Here is a 19,962-nt window from a genome sequence, read left to right on the forward strand (position 1 = left end):
CACAGGTGCAGCAGTTGGGTATCGTTAGTGTTGAAACGTTTCGCCTACACAGTAGGCTTCTTCAGTCAAATACAGAATCAGCAAGTGTAGTAGTGAAATGAAAATGGTGAGAATAGAGATTAGAGGTGGTCAGTCCCTCAGCCTGGAGAAGAGTTCAGCTCCACGGTCTGGAACAAGGTTGTCAGTCCCTCAACCTGGAGAAGAGTTCAGTTCCATGGTCTGGAACAAGGCGGTCAGTCCCTCAGCCTGGAGAAGAGTTCAGCACCATGGTCTGGAACAAGGTGGTCAGTCCCTCAGCCTGGAGAAGAGTTCAGTTCCATGGTCTGAAACAAGGTGGTCAGTCCCTCAGCCTGGAGAAGAGTTCAGCTCCATGGTCTGGAACAAGGTGGTCAGTCCCTCAGCCTGGAGAAGAGTTCAGCTCCATGGTCTGGAACAAGGTGGTCAGTCCCTCAGCCTGGATAAGAGCAGCTTCATGGTCTGGAACAAGGTGGTCAGTCCCTCAGCCTGGAGAAGAGTTCAGCTCCATGGTCTGGAACAAGGTGGTCAGTCCCTCAGCCTGGAGAAGAGCAGCTTCATGGTCTGGAACAAGGTGGTCAGTCCCCCAGCCTGGAGAAGAGTTCAGCACCATGATCTGGAGCAAGGTGGTCAGTCCCTCAGCCTGGAGAAGAGTTCAGCTCCATGGTCTGGAACAAGGTGGACAGTCCCTCAGCCTGGAGAAGAGCAGCTTCATGGTCTGGAACAAGGTGGTCAGTCCCTCAGCCTGGAGAAGAGTTCAGCTCCATGGTCTGGAACAAGGTGGTCAGTCCCCCAGCCTGGAGAAGAGTTCAGCACCATGATCTGGAGCAAGGTGGTCAGTCCCTCAGCCTGGAGAAGAGTTCAGCTCCATGGTCTGGAACAAGGTGGCCAGTCCCTCAGCCTGGAGAAGAGCAGCTTCATGGTCTGGAACAAGGTGGTCAGTCCCTCAGCCTGGAGAAGAGTTCAGCTCCATGGTCTGGAACAAGGTGGTCAGTCCCTCAGCCTGGATAAGAGTCCAGCACCATTTTCTGGAACAAGGTGATCAGTCCCTCAGCCTGGAGAAGAGTTCAGCTCCATGGTCTGGAACAAGGTGGTCAGTCCCTCAGCCTGGAGAAGAGCAGCTTCATGGTCTGGAACAAGGTGGTCAGTCCCTCAGCCTGGAGAAGAGTTCAGCTCCATGGTCTGGAACAAGGTGGTCAGTCCCCCAGCCTGGAGAAGAGTTCAGCACCATGATCTGGAGCAAGGTGGTCAGTCCCTCAGCCTGGAGAAGAGTTCAGCTCCATGGTCTGGAACAAGGTGGTCAGTCCCTCAACCTGGGAAAGAGTCCAGCACCATTTTCTGGGGTGGTCAGTCCCTCAACCTGGGAAAGAGTTCAGTTGCATGGTCTGGAACAAGGTGGTCAGTCCCCCAGCCTGAAGAAGAGTTCAGCTCCATGGTCTGGAGCAAGGTGGTCAGTCCCTCAGCCTGGAGAAGAGCAGCTTCATGGTCTGGAACAAGGTGGTCAGTCCCTCAGCCTGGAGAAGAGTTCAGCTCCATGGTCTGGAACAAGGTGGTCAGTCCCTCAGCCTGGAGAAGAGTCCAGCACCATGGTCTGGAACAAGGTGGTCAGTCCCTCAGCCTGGAGAAGAGTTCATTTGCATGGTCTGGAACAAGGTGGTCAGTCCCTCAGCCTGGAGAAGAGTTCATTTGCATGGTCTGGAACAAGGTGGTCAGTCCCTCAGCCTGGAGAAGAGTTCAGCTCCATGGTCTGGAACAAGGTGGTAAGTCCCTCAGCCTGTAGAAGAGTCCAGCACCATGGTCTGGAACAAGGTGGTCAGTCCCTCAGCCTGGAGAAGAGTTCATTTGCATGGTCTGGAACAAGGTGGTCAGTCCCTCAGCCTGGAGAAGAGTCCAGCACCATGGTCTGGAACAAGGTGGTCAGTCCCTCAGCCTGGAGAAGAGTTCAGCTCCATGGTCTGGAACAAGGTGGTCAGTCCCTCAGCCTGGAGAAGAGTCCAGCACCATGGTCTGGAACAAGGTGGTCAGTCCCTCAGCCTGGAGAAGAGTTCAGCTCCATGGTCTGGAACAAGGTGGTCAGTCCCTCAGCCTGGAGAAGAGTCCAGCACCATTGTCTGGAACAAGGTGGTCATTCCCTCAGCCTGGAGAAGAGTTCAGCTCCATGGTCTGGAACAAGGTGGTCAGTCCCTCAGCCTGGAGAAGAGTTCAGCTCCATGGTCTGGAACAAGGTGGTCAGTCCCTCAGCCTGGAGAAGAGTCCAGCACCATGGTCTGGAACAAGGTGGTCAGTCCCTCAGCCTGGAGAAGAGTTCAGCTCCATGGTCTGGAACAAGGTGGTCAGTCCCTCAGCCTGGAGAAGAGTTCAGCTCTATGGTCTGGAACAAGGTGAAGTTGAAGCATTTTATACCATGGAGTATTTTATACCATTTTCAACACCCAGCAGTGGACTGGGTTAGGCAACACGGGGATACCGTCCTCGGATCGTGCAGTGACTGAAATGCATTTAATTTATTACAGAGTTACAATAGTTCACTTGTGTGATAACATTCATCTGAGCCGCTTCCTGGGATTATCCCCGCTACAACACTATTTGCTACATTCTTCTATTTTAGACGTCTTAAATCGAAATCACCGACCGACAAGATATTTGGGGGCTGGAGAATGAAAGATTATTCCGGACAACATTCAATTTTCGGTAACTGATAGTTGAAATGTTGACGAGTTGTATCCGGCAGCTTATATAACAACAATAGCTAAGTTTTGCCTTTCAGTTTTTACTACCAAAATTTCAGCTACATTATTTATGGTGTTCAGTAACTTTGTGCAAATGAGCGAGTCTTTGACATGCAGACCGACCCTATTACTCCCCTCCCTCATGATCCCTAGATGCATGAAGAAGAACAAGAACGACCAAGTGAACTAGGTGGGTGAAGAAGAGTGACCACGTGAATAACTGAACCAGGTGGGTGAAGATGACCAGAGACCACGTGAATTTAGTTCCTGAATGTAATATGAATCATAGGTAATTTATTTTGGTCACTCTAGCTGTGTGTATAAACAGTTTTGACAGTATTTGCCTCACTTGTGTCCTCTGTCGTGTTGAGATTTGTCTTTATCTTTTATCATTAACATTATTAACGTCCTTGTTACCTTCTACACCTTTGTTTACATTGTTATAATGAAGACTGTAATTGGCTGCTACAATTCACAAATAAGTCACGCTTAGGAAAGTTAACTTGTATACGACATTTCGGTCTATCTTTGGCTGAAGCTGAGCGAGACAATGAGAAAACAGAACAGACTTGGGTAAGAGGAAGTTGGGGGTCGGGAAGAGAAGGTTAGAATACAGTTAAGTGTCAACAGTAGCAGAAGCAAGTCAGGAGTAATAACAGTAACAGTTCTTATTTCCGATCTTACATGTTGCTGCTTCTATTTGGAAGTCTCTCAGTTTCTTTTATTTAGACAACTAACCTTGTGAAGGTAGATGTTCCTTCTTTCCTTCTTCTTTCAGAGACAACTCATGTTGCTACGTTTAATTTGGTCTTACTGGAACTGGAGGATGCAGTATGGAGGACTTCTCATTGGGAAGGATCACCACTTAGCTACAATGGACGGGTGAGGCAGCTCTCTACAATATTTGAGCCTCAGCTTGTCACTGGCCCACCAACACAATGTCCTGGAATGTTCCTAAATGTTTCCCAAACTGCACCCACTCAGTAAAGTTTCTTCGCATTCTAACTGGTACACTTTCAGTCTGCCGAAGATGACCTTAGTATAAGGCCGAAATATATAGTACTTTGTTGTTCAGACTAAATGTAGGAACGGGAAAGAAATATTATCTAAGTGACTTTGACAGTGAAATCATTGTTGGTGCCAGACGGGGTGGTTTAAGTATCTCAGAAACTGCTGATCTCCTGGGATTTTCACGCACAGGTCTCTAGAGTTTACAGAGAATAGTGAAAAACACAAAGCATCCAGTGAGCGGCAGTTCTCTGGGCGAGAACATCATTTTAATGAGAGAGGTCAGAAGGGAATGTCCTACTGATTCAAGCTGACAGGATAGCAACAGTAACTCAAATAACCATGTGTTACAATAGTGGTATTCATAACAGCATCTCTAAAAGCACAACATGTAGAACCTTGAAGTGGATGGGTGACAGCAGCAGAACATCATATGGAGTTCAACTCCTGTCAGCTAAGAACAGGAAACTGAGGCTACAGTGGGCACAGGCTCACCAAAACTGGACAGTTTAAGATTGGAAAAACATCACCTGGTCTAACGAATCGCGATTTCTGCTGTGACGTGCAGATGGTAGGGTCAGAATTTGGCGTAGGCCTTTGAGATGTGATGGAACGGGAGATTCGCAGCATGAATGTGCACCCAACAAATCTGCAGCAACTGCATGATGCAGTCATGTCAACATGGACCAGAGTCTCTAAGGAATGTTTCCAGCACCTTGTGGAATCCACTCCACGAAGAATTCAAGATGTTCCTGAGACAAAGGGAGCCCTTACCCAGTGCTCGAAGTATGTACTTAATGAAGTGGCCACTGATGATGTGTTGATTGCAACACGTAAGGCCTAGAGCTAACATTCTCCTCCCCCCGTGGTTGTTTTGTGTGTGTGTGTGCAAAACAACCATGCGGGGGGGGAGGAGAATGATAGCTCTAGGCCTTTCGTGTGTGTGTGTGTGTAAAACATCCACGGGGGGAGGAGAATGATAGCTCTAGACCTTTCGTGTTGCAATCAACACATCATCAAGAGCTTGCAAAATTGCAGAAAAGAGGAGGATGTCCAAGCAAGTATGTTCCCAAAGAACGTCTTCACTGGAGCACTCCAGTGAAGACGCCCAACTGCCCAAATGCCCAACTTTCAAAGTGTCGAATGACTCAATAATCAATTTCCATATGTTATAAGTCCCTTTTTATCATTCTTTCCATTCACATCTGTATTTCAGAACGAAGTTGAGACAAGAATGAAAGACCTTACAGACTTCCAAAGAAGACAAATTGTTGGAGAGGGAATGGTTGGAGTATCGCACCAAGACTGATAATATGCCCCCTTATTCAAGATCAACTGTCTCTATGGCCATGTCTGCATTCCAGAATGATAGTAAGACAAGCTCCAACAAAAACAATGCAAGAAAGAGCTGTGTGACCGGGACCGTCAAGTATTAAATTGTGTTGTATCAAAATGTCATAAGACTACAGCTGCAGAGGTGACTGCAGAGCTAAATCAGCATCTTGCAAACCAAGTTTGCAAGAGCTAAATCAGCCTCTTCCAAAACATTCCGTCGTGAGTTCCATGCAGCTGGATATCATGGCAGGGTTGCATTTCCTAAGCGTTTCCTTTTAGAGGCAAATATTGCAAACCACAAAACATAGTGTAATGACCATAAGAACTGGACAGTAAACTAATGAAAGAATGTTATGTTCTTCGATGAATCTGCTTTACACTTTTCCCAACTTCTGGCAGAGGAATTGGAGAGACCTGAGGAGGTAGGTGTAGTGAGAGACCTGAGGAGGTAGGTGAAGTGAGGGACCTGAGGAGGTAGGTGAAGTGAGAGACCTGAGGAGGTAGGTGTAGTGAGAGACCTGAGGAGGTAGGTGAAGTGAGGGACCTTAGGAGGTAGGTGTAGTGAGAGACCTGAGGTAGGTGTAGTGAGAGACCTGAGGAGGTAGGTGAAGTGAGAGACCTGAGGAGGTAGGTAGGTGTAGTGAGAGACCTGAGGAGGTAGGTGTAGTGAGAGACCTAAGGAGGTAGGTGAAGTGAGGGACCTGAGGAGGTAGGTGAAGTGAGGGACCTTAGGAGGTAGGTGTAGTGAGAGACCTGAGGTAGGTGTAGTGAGAGACCTGAGGAGGTAGGTGAGGGAGGGCCCAGGGGGTAGGTGAGGGGGAACCCGGGGGGAGGGGGTGGTGAGAGACCAGGAGGAGGTGGGAGGACCGGGGGGGGAGGGTGGGGTGAGGGGGCCAGGAGGCAGGGAGGAGAGACCTAGGGAGGTGGTGAGAGACCTGAGGAGGAGGGAAGGAGAGACCTGAGGAGGAGGGGCAGGGGAAACCCGAGGAGGTGAAGGGGAGAGACTTGGAAAATCATTTAAAAAGGGACTTTTACCGGGAATACAAAATTGGAGTTTATTTTTTTAGGAAAGTATTTAATGGCCCAAAAACCCAAACAAACGAAGGAGGAACTCAGGGGGACTGGGGGTTTAAAAACACTTTGAGCTCTCAGCCTAATTTTTATGTGGTTTTATTATTGTTTTTAAGTGAAAAAGGGCCTTAATGTTTTGCAACCAAGAACTGTAATGTAAGGGAGAGGTGTGAGGAGTGGGGGGGAGGGAGGAGGGGATTTCGTCATGGACCTAGTCCTTCCAAACCAAACGTTCGTCTAACTCTTTGTTTGGTAAATGATCGAGGAACGTTGTTCTATATGTTTCCAACCCATCGATCCAGTCTTTCCTCTCTTAGCCATGTTCACCTGTCAGTGAAGGAGAGAAGGCACAGACGCTGATGAAGCTGTCGTTGTGAGAGCACACTGCCCTGTGTAGAACTTTCTCTAGTTGAATTGATAAAAAGTGCCTTGGTGCTGGTGTAAGTAAATAAATAAATATGTTTATTTAGGTACAGACACACGTAAGTACAATTATCATGCATAGTATAAATTACCTAGTTTTCCAGGATATTCCTCAAAAGGCGGGGGATTTATTTCCTTTGGGGACCTTTAAAGACTGACCATGATTATTCTCATCCCCTTTTACGGTTCCCCAAAATGTTTCCCCGTAAAAATACTTAGAAAACCCTGGGAAATGGGAAACATTGACCCACAAGCAAAGACAGGTTGGGGATTTTTCCCCAAAGGACCGTCACAGGATGAGTATGGAGTCAAACCCAAAGTCCAAAGCCCCAAAACAGTCCAACCAATACCCGCCCCGTTTACCAGGAATAAGAGGATACTTAGGAGATAGTACCCTTAAGCCTGCTGCCCGTTCACCTAGCAGGAGATACCAAGGAGTGAGACTCCTCATACCTGCTGCCCGTTCACCTAGCAGGAGATACCAAGGAGTGAGACTCCTCATACCTGCTGCCCTGTTCCCAGGAAAAAAAAACCAAGGGGTGAGACTCTCATACCCGCCCCGTTCACCTAGCAGGAGATACCAAGGAGTGGGCTCCATACCTGCGCCCTGTTCACCTAGAGGGGATCCCAAGGGGTGAGACCTTCTACCGCTGCCCGTTCACCTAGCAGGAATACCAAGGAGTGAGTCCATACCCGGGCCCCGTTACCTAGGGAGATACCAAGGAGGACCCCAACCCCGCGCCCTGTTCACCCAACGGGAAAACCCAAAGGGGTGAGACTTCATACCGGCCCCCCGTTTACCTACGGGGATCCAAGGGGGAGACTCTCAACCTGGGCCCGCACCAACGGAGATACCAAGGAGTGAGACTCTCAACCCGGGCCCGTTCCAGCAGGAGAACCAAGGAGGGATCCCAACCGCGCCCGTTCACCACGGGGATACCAATGAGACTCTCATACCCGCCCCAACAGGAGATACCAAGGAGTGAGACTCCTCATACCTGCTGCCCCTGGTCACCTAACAGGAGATACCAAGGAGTGAGACTCCTCATACCTGCTGCCCGTGGTCACGTAAGAGTGAACATGGGCAGCAGGTGTAGTCAAGTGTGGGTGTCATCCTGAGGCAGGAGCTGACGGACTCACCGGAAACAAGCAACACTGATCTCCTCTTCCGGGGACTAATATACTCATATAGTTTTCAGTTTGGAAAATCACACAGAAAAATTTAAGAAATCATAGGTCATATAAGAAATTTGCATTTAAATTTTCTTAATGACCTAGCGGTAATAATATACACCCGGAGGAGTGCTAATGTTGTTTTCGTAAAAAATGTGATAGATGCTAACGCTGTTTTTTTTTTACAATATTGATGGGATGAAAATTAGCTATATCTTCAAATTACAATAAATTTTTTTTTCAAATGAGCCATACAGGGTAGTTACTGTAGTCATACATTCGAATTGAATATATTTTGAATTCGATCTTATTATAAAAAGAGGAATAATCTGATCGCTAAAGCTGTCGCTTAACACGGCGAGGATTGGGGTTCGATTCCCAGCGAGGGTAGAAACATTGGACGTGTTTATTTACACCGGTTGTCTATGTTCACCCATCAGTAAAATAGGTACCTGGGTGTTAGTAGACTGGTGTGGGTGGCATCCTGGGACAAAACTGACTTAATTTGCTGGAAATGCTCATTATTATTATAATCAAAAAGAAGCGCTAAGCCACAAGGACTATACAGCAGCATAACAAGCGGCTTTCTATATAGTAGTATGTCACTGATGTCAGCTATGGTCTGTATACCTTGTACATGTACTGGTAGAAATAGATAGTATATTATTATTATTATTATTATTATTATTATTATTATTATTATTATTATTATTATTATTATTATTATTATTATTATTATTATTATTATTATTATTATTATTATTATATCCTAGGCATAATAGAGGTTCTCTTTGCATTGCAACCCACTATTGTAAATATAAAATCTCAATGTACTGTTTGCAAAGACATAAAATAAATAAATAAATAAATAAATAAATTGTTGCACGTGTAAAAATCAGCAACCTGTCAGTATTTGATACCAATATTAACATACCACTTACAGCCACTTCGATGAAATATATTATATACGCAAAGTATTAGTTATATAAAATCTCTTAATACATCATTTTAAAGCAGTAATATAATAACATTAATAATATAAGAGAAAGAGAGAAGAACCAAGTCGACAGTTTATTAGTTTGTTTACAACAACTTCGCGCCAAATTCCGTCCAAAACTTGACATTAGTTGCCTTATTTCGGTTTATTTCTGGCATATTATAATTAAAAAAAAGGGAAACGGAATTGTATTTCTTTAGTTCGGGTATATTGTGCTTTTGGTAAGTGTGAATATACTTAATTCTGGGGTTAAAGTGATTAAAATGGAGGTGTTTGTGTTTTTTTTTTTACTCGCTATTTAACTAAAATATTCTTGGTCGTCCTAAATCTACCAAAATTATTAATATGAGGAAAGAACTTTGTATTATTATCAGTGATAGGATTACTGAGAGTAACACTGTATTATAATGAACCCCAGTGGCCCCTCAAGGGAGGGTCCTTGATGCTGGTGAGGGGCTCTTGATCTAGGGAATTGGATCTGTGCTCCAGTTCTCTAAATTGATCCTGAAAACCTTCCATCCTTCCCCCCCCCCCACATACGCTGCATAATCCTACTGGTTTAGCGCTCCGCCATAATTATAATGGACCCTAATGGAAACAAGTCACGTTGACTTTTTTTTTTGGTTATCGTTGGTAATTTACACGTTACTTTGTATGGTAATTTGTGTAACTAATTATGTGTACAAACTTACTAACCAGACAGTCACTACAGATGTTAGTATATGTCTGGGAGTAAATATATCTCAATGGGTTGTGAAAATATTCAGTTATATTTAAGTTTTATAACTTACATACCGTACTGTATGACCCTTGTAGGTTTAGTGCTTCTTTTGATTATAATAATCTGTATCACTGTAGACAAGAGCATTTCACCTCTCCATCATACATTAGATTATTCCTTCATGATAATGTTCATAAGTCAGTCAAAAAATAAAGTACCATGAAGGAAAATATAGAATATAACTTTGGTGTGTGTGTTTGTCTATCATTAGGAGAGAAATAGATAATGAAGGTGAATGTCATAGGACTGCAGATAGAAGCCGGAGGATTGTATTAATATTGGTAGAATTACCGACAGTATGTTAAGTAAAAGGACACTTGACAAAGCTCCTGGAGAGTGAAACGTTGCCACAATAAAATGGAAATAATGGAAATAAGTCACTCCGACTTTTTTTGGGTTATCCTAGGTTCTCTACACATATGCTGCTATGTATGATAATTCTATGTAACTGTATTTGTGTATACCTGAATAAACTTACTTACTTATTAGTTCCATTTGTATCTTTTTACTTAACAAGCCTGAGGATATCTATCACTCTATGATAATGGAACAACTTGCAGTATGAAGAGACTGATATTGTAGTAGCCGGGCTTAGGTTTGGTTACAAGTACTTCTGGCAGGTGGTCAGACACACAGGCCAAATGCAAAGTGTGTAACCAGCTCTATGGTCACTGTCTTAAGCACTTTATGCTTGATTCTCTACTTTTTAAGGAATATTGAGCTAGTATGATAACCTATGTGATATGTCAAGATATCTTATTAGTGAAAATAAGATACCAAACATATTAAGCAAATTTTCTTAATTTTCTTGCAACATATAGGTCAACTGTAGATATAAATATGGATGTACACATGTTAACCATTTTGGGACCTAGTTCCTAGACCTTGTGTGTGTATCTATATGCTTTGGCACTACTATCCACAGGATGGCAATGGGGTGCAATAAAGTAGCTGCTTTGTCGGCAAAATCTAAAAATCTTTCATATTGCCTGAATGTTGCATATTGTGAAGAAGTTGCTCTTATTATGTTATGTATATTCATTGGGGGATGCTAAATCCATATAGATCTTAAAACACCCAAGGAATGGGAAGCAATCACCCTCGATCCAAAGAAGGGGAGGATAGTTCTAATTCCTCACATCAAGAGCTCCTCATTGGCATCAAGGGGGAACTCCTTTAAGGGTTAGCAAATTGTTGATTAAGAGTAAAATTGCAACAATAAATACATGGTGAGGGTTCTTGATCTAAGGAATTGGACCTTGACCCTCCTTTGCATTGAACCTGAGTGCCTCTCATTCCTCCAGGTGCTGTATGGGCTTACTGCTCCCCGTATATGTAATAAAGCTGTAGTAATAAATCTCGCGTGTATGAGTAACAATTTTGGGAAATGCCATGTACAGTAGCATATCCAGTATTACCTGGAGTTTACTTGGAGAGAGTTCCGGGGGTCAACGCCCCCGCGGCCCGGTCTGTGACCAGGCCTCCTGGTGGATCAGAGCCTGATCAACCAGGCTGTTGCTGCTGGCTGCACGCAAACCAACGTACGAGCCACAGCCCGGCTGATCAGGAACTGACTTTAGGTGCTTGTCCAGTGCCAGCTTGAAGACTGCCAGGGGTCTGTTGGTAATCCCCCTTATGTATGCTGGGAGGCAGTTGAACAGTCTCGGGCCCCTGACACTTATTGTATGGTCTCTTAACGTGCTAGTGGCACCCCTGCTTTTCATTGGGGGGATGTTGCATCGTCTGCCAAGTCTTTTGCTTTTGTAGTGAGTGATTTTCGTGTGCAAGTTCGGTACTAGTCCCTCTAGGATTTTCCAGGTGTATATAATCATGTATCTCTCCCGCCTGCGTTCCAGGGAATACAGGTTCAGGAACCTCAAGCGCTCCCAGTAATTGAGGTGTTTTATCTCCGTTATGCGCGCCGTGAAGGTTCTCTGTACATTTTCTAGGTCAGCAAGTTTGCTAGCAAACTTACATTTTCTTGCATAATACTTTTATTGTTTATTTTTTAAATTTATTTAACATTGCAATGGAAAGAGAAGCTTTCATGTAAGGCAACTTCAGAGTAGAGGCACACAAATTTAGGCCTTTTGGTTCATGGGATGCAGGTCATTCTCTTCCCCAACCATTCCCACTTGTATATCTCACCCAGCTTAATAAACCCACTCGTCTTTAATTCAGTAATGTTACTTGACATTGTATTATTTTTCAAGTGCCACTAGCATGCTTTACATGCTAATGGCATGTATTAAAAAGTGTCATTCAATTGTAAGCCTTGTAAAATTTTCTTATACTATATTGTACACATTTACTGAATGTTAAGTTTTTTTTTATTTTTCAGGAAAACACCTGCCTGTGATTGACATTGTAAATATGGATGCAGAATCTGATATCAGAGAGCATTTAGAGCCTATTGATACTCTGCAGCAAATAAAAGAATGTGAATCTCTTAATAGTTCAGAGGATGAAGGTATTTTTATTTCTCGAACTCACAATGTTACCTGTGGGTCAGAGGCAGAGGATAAGTCAGATATAAAAAGCACCAGTGCAGTAAATGAAAATAAAGATGTGTTAGAAGATCTTGATAATGCTCACAAGCTTATGATTGTCATGTCAGACAATGATAGTGATGATGACAACATAAAGCAAACTTTGTCCGTTGGAAGACGACGACCTGCAGTTTTGTCAGAGGATGAAGATTCTAGTCAGCCAATTACACTCAGTGTTAATAAATTGCCTATAAGCAGTGATGATGAGAGTGAAATTGTCACTAAGGGTATTAAAAAACGGATTGTTCAGAGGTCTTATTCAGATGATAGTGATGAAGATACTGCATTGTTCCCCAAGAAAGACCCTTCACAGCAAACTCCACAATCATCAAAGGTGCAGTATTTTTATGCATTAGAGTCATAATAATGTCCAGTCATAATTAGGTCCATAATTATGTATACAGCACTTGTTATATGCAATCTTGATTTTTGCTATTAGATACTGTAAAAGTGGCAGTAAAAAGATGGTTTATGTGCAAATAGGTGTTACAAGTAAGGTACTATATGGAACTATTATAGGAATTACACAATGGAATTGCTGGACATTTAGAAAGGACGGAACATAACAAGAGAACAGAAAGAGTGCATAATGCTATGATGGAAGGAAATAGGCCTGTGGGAGGTCCAATGCAGAGTTAGCAGGATTCAATTCAAATCAATTCAAAGTTTATTCTCTATAAGGATTACAATGCTGAGTTTACAGAATTTGGTTATTGTGTGGTTTACATGTAGTAAAATAATAATTACAGAGTGTACCACTAGAACACCTAGCATGGTTAGGCATTTCGGGCAGACTTAAATTAAATCTTAAGTTTAAAATATTACAAAATTATGAGGTAAGTTGGTATTATGGCTAAGTGACTAAATACTAGTTTGTGAGTTTAGCAATGTGAATGCTTTTGTTTTGGCACTATACATAGTTTCAGTATTGGAGTATCACAGGCCAACTTATGACTAGTTAAGATTCATTATTTTGAGATTGAGATTGATATTTCTGTTTATGGTCAAATGGGTGAGTGAGTGTAAGTGTTAACCACCAGGTGGTATTCGTGTAATTAGTTGACAGGGTGTATCAGGGAGATAAGATGTTTTCTGATGGTAGTTTTGAAGGTGATGAATGTGTCTGCAGTTTTAGAATTTTCAGGTAGGGTGTTCCAGATTTTAGGGCCTTTGACATACATTGAATTTTTGTAAAGGTTTAATCGGACACGGGGAATGTCATAGAGATGTTTGTGTCTGGTATTGTGCCTGTGGGTTCTGTCGCAATTATCAAGAAAGCGTTTTAGGTCAAGGTTAATATTGGAATTTAAGGTCCTGTAGATGTAGATTGCACAGTAGTAAGTGTGGATGTACTGAACAGGGAGTAAGTTTAGATCTATGAAGAGTGGGGGGGTGTGTTGCCAGGGATGGGATTTAGTGATTATTCTTACTGCGGCTTTTTGTTGGGTTATTATTGGCTTTAGGTGTGTTGCTGCAGTTGAACCCCAAGCACATATAGCATAGGTGAGGTATGGATATATAAGTGAATGGTATAGTGTGAGAAGGGCAGTTTGCGGCACGTAGTATCGTATCTTGGAGAGGATCCCAACCGTTTTGGATACTTTTTTGGTTGTGTTGGATATGGGTGCTGAAGTTCAGGTTGTTGTCGAGGTATAGGCCTAGGAATTTGCCCTCATTATGCCTGGCAATTAGAGTGTTGTCGATCTTAATGCTAATTTGCGCATCTCCTGCTCTGCTACCAAACATAATGTAGTAGGTTTTGTCAGTGTTAAGCGTAAGTTTATTGGCTGTCATCCAAGTCGATATTTTGATCAGCTCCTCATTAACAATGGTGTTGAGGGTGGCAAGATTAGGGTGAGAGATGACATAAGTCGTGTCGTCAGCAAAGAGAATGGGGTTCAGGTGTTGAGATACGTTTAGAAGATCATTGATGTATATGAGGAAGAGCAGGGGACCAAGGACACTTCCCTGCGGAACTCCAGTATCAAGTGGCTGTGTTGTTGATGCTGTGTCTTTAATGGTGACATACTGATACCTATTAGTAAGGTAAGATTTGAAATATGCAAGCGCATGGCCTCTTATAAGAACATAAGAACGAAGGAACACTGCAGAAGGCCTACTGGCCCATGCGAGGCAGGTCCAAGTCTCCTACCGGCTTAAGCCAATGCACCCGACCTAGTCAGGTCAGGTCACATTGACTTAAGGGAGGAACATGGCAACCGACCTGGTAGCACAAGCTATCAGGTCTAACTCACACCCACCCACATCCACTCATGTATTTATCCAACCTATTTTTAAAGCTACACAACGTTCTGGCCTCTATAACGGTACTTGGGAGTTTGTTCCACTCATCCACAACTCTATTACCAAACCAGTACTTTCCTATATCCTTCCTGAATCTGAATTTTTCCAACTTAAAACCATTGCTGCGAGTCCTGTCTAGGCTAGATATTTTCAGCACACTATTTACATCCCCTTTATTTATTCCTGTCTTCCATTTATACACCTCAATCATATCCCCCCTAATTCTACGTCTTTCTAGAGAGTGCAGATTCAGGGCCCTTAGTCTATCCTCATAGGGAAGGTTTCTGATACATGGGATCAACTTTGTCATCCTCCTTTGTACATTTTCCAGAGAATTTATATCCATTCTGTAATAAGGTGACCAAAACTGTGCAGCATAATCTAAATGAGGCCTAACCAAGGATGTATAGAGTTGAAGAACAACCTGAGGACTCCTATTATTTATGCTTCTTGATATGAAGCCAAGGATTCTATTAGCTTTATTGCGAACACTTATGCACTGTTGTCTTGGTTTCAGATTACTGCTAACCAGAACTCCTAAATCTTTTTCGCAATCCGTAATATTAAGATCTACATTATTTAGTTTATATGTGGCATGGTTATTGTCCTGTCCAACATTTAGAACTTTGCATTTGTCTATATTAAACTGCATCTGCCACTTCTCCGACCACTGCATCAGTCTATTCAAATCTTCCTGGAGTGCTCGAATGTCCTCGTCAGAATGAATTCGACGGCCTATTTTGGTGTCATCGGCAAACTTGCCGATGTCGCTCTTTATGCCCTCATCTATGTCGTTTATGTAGATTGTGAACAGCAGGGGGCCCAACACTGACCCCTGTGGAACACCGCTCGTGACACTTCCCCACTCTGATTTCTCCCCATTTATGCAAACTCTCTGCTGCCTATTTGTCAACCATGCCTCTATCCAGGAAAAAATTTCTCCTCCTATTCCATGTGCTTTAATTTTCCTCAATAGTCTCTGATGTGGGACCCTGTCAAAAGCCTTACTGAAGTCCATATACACAATATCATATTCATTACCATGATCTACCTCCTCAAATACCTTAGTGAAAAAAGTTAATAAATTCGTAAGGCAGGAACGCCCCTTTGTAAAACCATGCTGAGATTCGTTGATTAATTTATGCTTTTCAAGGTGGCTACGAACTGCCTCGGCAATTATTGATTCCATAAATTTTCCCACTATGGAGGTTAGGCTTATTGGTCTATAGTTCGAAGCTAAGGACCTGTCACCTGTTTTAAAAATAGGTATCACATTTGCCATTTTCCACTTATCTGGCACCATGCCAGTTTGTAGTGATATGTTGAAAAGATTAGCCAAAGGTGTGCTAAGCTCCTCTTTACATTCCTTTAGAACCCTTGCATACAGTTCATCAGGGCCTGGGGATTTGTTAGGTTTTAATTTATCTATTTGCCTAAGGACCATAATGGTCAAGTTTGTGGAGTAGGATGCCATGATCTACTGTGTCAAAAGCTTTTCTTAGGTCAATAAAAATTCCTAGTGGATATTCCTTATTTTCCAATGCTGTGTAAAGCAGATCTAGCATTTTTATGATTGCATCGTTAGTGCTTTTATTTTTCCTGAATCCAAATTGGCAGGGGTTGAGTATGTTTTGTGCCGTTATAAATGAATATAGTCTCCTGTGCACGAGTTTCTCAAAGATTTTGGATAGCAATGGTAAGTTTGATATTGGCCTATAGTTGTTTTTCTAAATCTGTACCACAAATGGGTCACCACCTTTATGTATTGGTGTAACCCTTGCCGTCTTGAGTAGTTTCTCTATGGGAAGGTGCTAGTTTCTAGTGACTTGTTAAAAAGTAATGAGATAGCATGCTTGTTAAAAAGTAATGAGATAGCATGCGAGAGGACATGGGCCGCTCTCTTGTACAATAATGGTGGGACATGAGACAGATTCTCTGAGTTATTTTTAAGTGACTTTATAATCTCGGTGACTTCCATGGGCTCAGTTGGAGCAAGATAGAAGGAATTTGGGAAATTCCCATCTAGGTAGTCCCCGGCATGGGCATTGGTGCGTGGGATTTTATTGGCGAGATTAGAACCTATGGTTCTAATCTCAGTGGGATGCAGTGGTGTTTCATTAGGTTTAGTTAGGGCAATATTCTTGGTTTTTTTCAGTTTTTGGGTCCCTAGAATCTGAGAGAGTGTTTTCCAGGTCTTTTTTATATCTCCTCTTGTGTCAGTGAATCTACTGGAGTAGTATAGTTGTTTGGCTTTCTTTATTACTTTGGTGAGGACTGATGAATAGTGTTTAAGAATATCTTTGTGTATTAAGCCCTATCTATATTGCTTTTCATATTGGTGTTTCTTATCAATGGATTTCAGAATGGTGCTGGTTAGCCATGGGCAACCAAGCCGTTTGTTTGTGATCTGTTTCGTTTTTATAGGACAATGTTTGTTGTATAGTCTAAGTAATTTGTTAAGAAAAATGTCTGTCCAGTCGTCAATACCATTGGCCTTGGAGAATTCTGTAGGCCAGTCAACAGTCTCTAGGTCAGCTGTGAACTTCCTTATTGAGGCCTCATCATGGAGTCTAAATGAAACTTTGTTGTATTCAAGTGGTGGTTTACTAATGTTTGTCAAGAGGAAGGTAGGATGGAGCAAAGGAGGATGTAAGTAGTAGAAGCTTGAGCATCTAGCAGGCATATGTTAGCATGTTGCACTGGAGTGAGTGAATACAGGTGGGTTTTAGGGTATAATTTGCTATTTGAGTGTAAGGTAATATTTATGAATGAATTCAGAAAAACACTATACACAAGGAATAACCGGTTAGCTGGACCTGAGTCCTTAGAGTGCAGTTCTTGCACTTGAAGGAATGTCGATGTGAAGTGCCACTTGAATCGTAATATCTGAACACTTCTGGCAAGACAGCTGTTGAATGAATGATGGTGAGTGTGTTTCCTTTTTTTCTAGAGATCACCCCATCTTAGTGGTAGACAACTGATAAGGTAAAATTAAAATTAAATTAACACCTTGAAAGATTTTATTGAGAATGAAGTTAATATTTACAGCCCAGCTACAAATACAGTAGTGACCTGTATGATGCTGAGCTCTCAGACGAAGACCAACCTCCAAACAATACTGAGGACTGCCAGTCGCCAGGAAAGTCACAAGAAAGTAATGATGATAGAAGAGCCGACATTGGAAAAAAGAAAAAGGTATTTGTAGTATTGTTTGCTTTGACATAAGATTGTATTTGTTTTTCTGAGTAATATTTAGCACAGTGACTACTACAAATTTGAGGGCTTCCATATTTTCTGATTTGGCTAACCAATTTTTTTTTTGGCTTAATGGTTCTGTAATTAATATAATACATATACAAAATATGTAATTATCGACTGTTTATATTATCAATAAGGCTGTTGGTCAACAGTAGGCTATTAGTAGTTAAGCCCCTAACCCCTGCATTATTCAAGGGTGACTGTACAATTAATAATAAGATATTTATGTAAAGTATGTATGTAAAGTATGTATGTAGTAGCTAGTAATAAAATAGGTATACAGTTAATAATGAAAAGTGTATTTTAGCTGGTGAAGCATCGTCCTCCAACTCTGAAACAGCAAAAAGAGGAGGCGAGAGAGATTCACAGTGAATCGCAGCGTATGGTCCGAGAATCGCAGATATCCTTGCCATATCACAAACCAAAGCAGAGAACCCTCAAAGAATTTCTTAATAGGTATGAAAAAATCATACAGTTTTTATAGTTTCATGTTTAGCCTTAAGATTGCTGAAAGGAAGTATTGTCATTATAGTTACTGTCATGATTTAAATACAGTACAGTAAAACATGAAATTAAAGGATCTTAGTTGAACGGATTTCAAATTTAATCGATAAAATTCAGAATCAACGGACGAAGTCTATTAAATTCAGTATTTTCTCTTATTGTTACAGTCGGTTGAGTTAATTGATTTCAGATTTAATGGACAAGGTGCATTATTTCTAGACTTGTCAGTTACTGTTACTGTCTGCTGGGTAAATTGATTTTGGCTTCAGTGGCAAAAGTTCATTAAATCCAGAATTGTCATTTATTACAACCTTGGAAAAACAATCATAATTCTGATTTAATGGACAATCAGAATTACTGGATACCCTCTTTCCCCGTTAGTCCAGTAAATTGAGGTTTCACTAGCACCAGACAAGCCTGGCCCATGGCCGGGCTCTGAAAGTAGCAAGACTCAAAACTCATCAAAGGTATACTGTACATTGAATGCTTTCAGGGCTGCTTAATAAGCCTTAATGTCTTCCTTGCCCTTAATGTTACCATATATGTGATGCCTATAGTCAATCATTCTTTGCAACTTTTCTATGTTTATGAATGTTATAATGGCATTAAAGTGCATTTTAATTAGATATGGGAAAAATGCCTGTTGAATCATTCATTGTACATACCATTTGGCATCCACCTCGTGTAGAGAACTTACGTCAGGAAACAAGATGATGTTTGATGACTGACAGTCATGGGATTTCTCAAATGTATGAAATGTTATCTAGTAGTGTATAATGCTTTCCCATTTTGGTGTTTTCCTTAAATATTTTTTTCTACAGGGCATGCAGTCAGCTTTCTTTTTAAGCTTCTCCATATAGTGTGATTTTTTTGTAAAAGTGATTGAAAAAAGTTCATTCAGAATTCAATATCAGATACTGTGAAGGACTTTGGTTGTTAATACTGTGCATTTTCTAAATCAAATAGTTACACTAGGCTATGCAACCCAAATGTTAATTCATGAATTGCAGTTCACAGTTTAATGTTTTGTATCTCAAGCCTTGTAAAAATTTATATTAATGAAAAAGAAACTTAAAGATTTTTTTTTTTTTTTTTTTTTTTTTTTTTTTTTTTTTGTGACAGCAAAATATCATTGAAGTCCCAATATCTAAAGTATGCAACTTTAAGTGCAGGATGTGATTTGCTGCAACAGAAGTCCTCACTCTGCAGGGCAGATTTGTTGTTCATATTCAACCTTATCAGATTGCCAGTGGGGCTACGTGGAGATGTTGCAGCTTAATATAGTCAAATTGTGATATCTGTGCATCACCTTGTCTTGATGGGAAATGGTGATTGTGTAAAATAAAAAATGTGTATTTTTTTTAACAGGAGGAAGAAAGTCTTGGTCCCTCAAGTGCATCAGGGAACCAGCCTTAAAATGAGTATGCGCAACATAGAAACACTGAGGTGAGTATTTTTCTCTTGATATGATGCATTTTGAAATAGTTTCAAATTGATTTATAATACAAATGACCCTACACTTTCAACCTAATTGGTTCAGTGAAAGCCATCGCCAGTCAGGCTGTTATAAGTGGAGCTGTTATTTCCCATAGGTTCAATTTTATAAATTGGGGTTCCTTGCTCGGAAATCAGTTGCATATATACTATACAGTGGAACCTTGATATGCGACCTTAATTCGTTCCAGCAGGCTGTTCGAGTGCCTCTCCATTTGAGTATTGAACAAGTTCTTCCCAACCAATTATCTGTTTGGTTGGCTGTTATCACTAATCTTCGTAGGCCCCATGGTGACTTATTTATACAGATAATACAAAAAA

At 41.7% G+C, this 19,962-nt stretch overlaps 1 protein-coding gene across 1 annotated transcript in view; it reads left to right on the plus strand.

The window, feature by feature from the left end:
- Nucleotides 1–8,829: 8,829 nt before the first annotated feature.
- LOC128692933 (claspin) overlaps nt 8,830–19,962 on the plus strand; it is a 51,965-nt gene continuing 40,832 nt past the window's right edge. Inside the window, exons 1-5 of the mRNA XM_070091985.1 lie at nt 8,830–8,972; nt 11,874–12,415; nt 17,434–17,580; nt 17,951–18,099; nt 19,516–19,593. Of these exons, the coding sequence (XP_069948086.1) occupies nt 11,906–12,415; nt 17,434–17,580; nt 17,951–18,099; nt 19,516–19,593 (884 nt within the window). The 5' untranslated portion in view covers nt 8,830–8,972; nt 11,874–11,905. The remainder of the gene's footprint in view (nt 8,973–11,873; nt 12,416–17,433; nt 17,581–17,950; nt 18,100–19,515; nt 19,594–19,962) is intronic.

The sequence above is a fragment of the Cherax quadricarinatus genome, chromosome 38 (genome assembly GCF_038502225.1).
Source record: "Cherax quadricarinatus isolate ZL_2023a chromosome 38, ASM3850222v1, whole genome shotgun sequence".
Lineage (NCBI taxonomy): Eukaryota > Metazoa > Arthropoda > Malacostraca > Decapoda > Parastacidae > Cherax > Cherax quadricarinatus.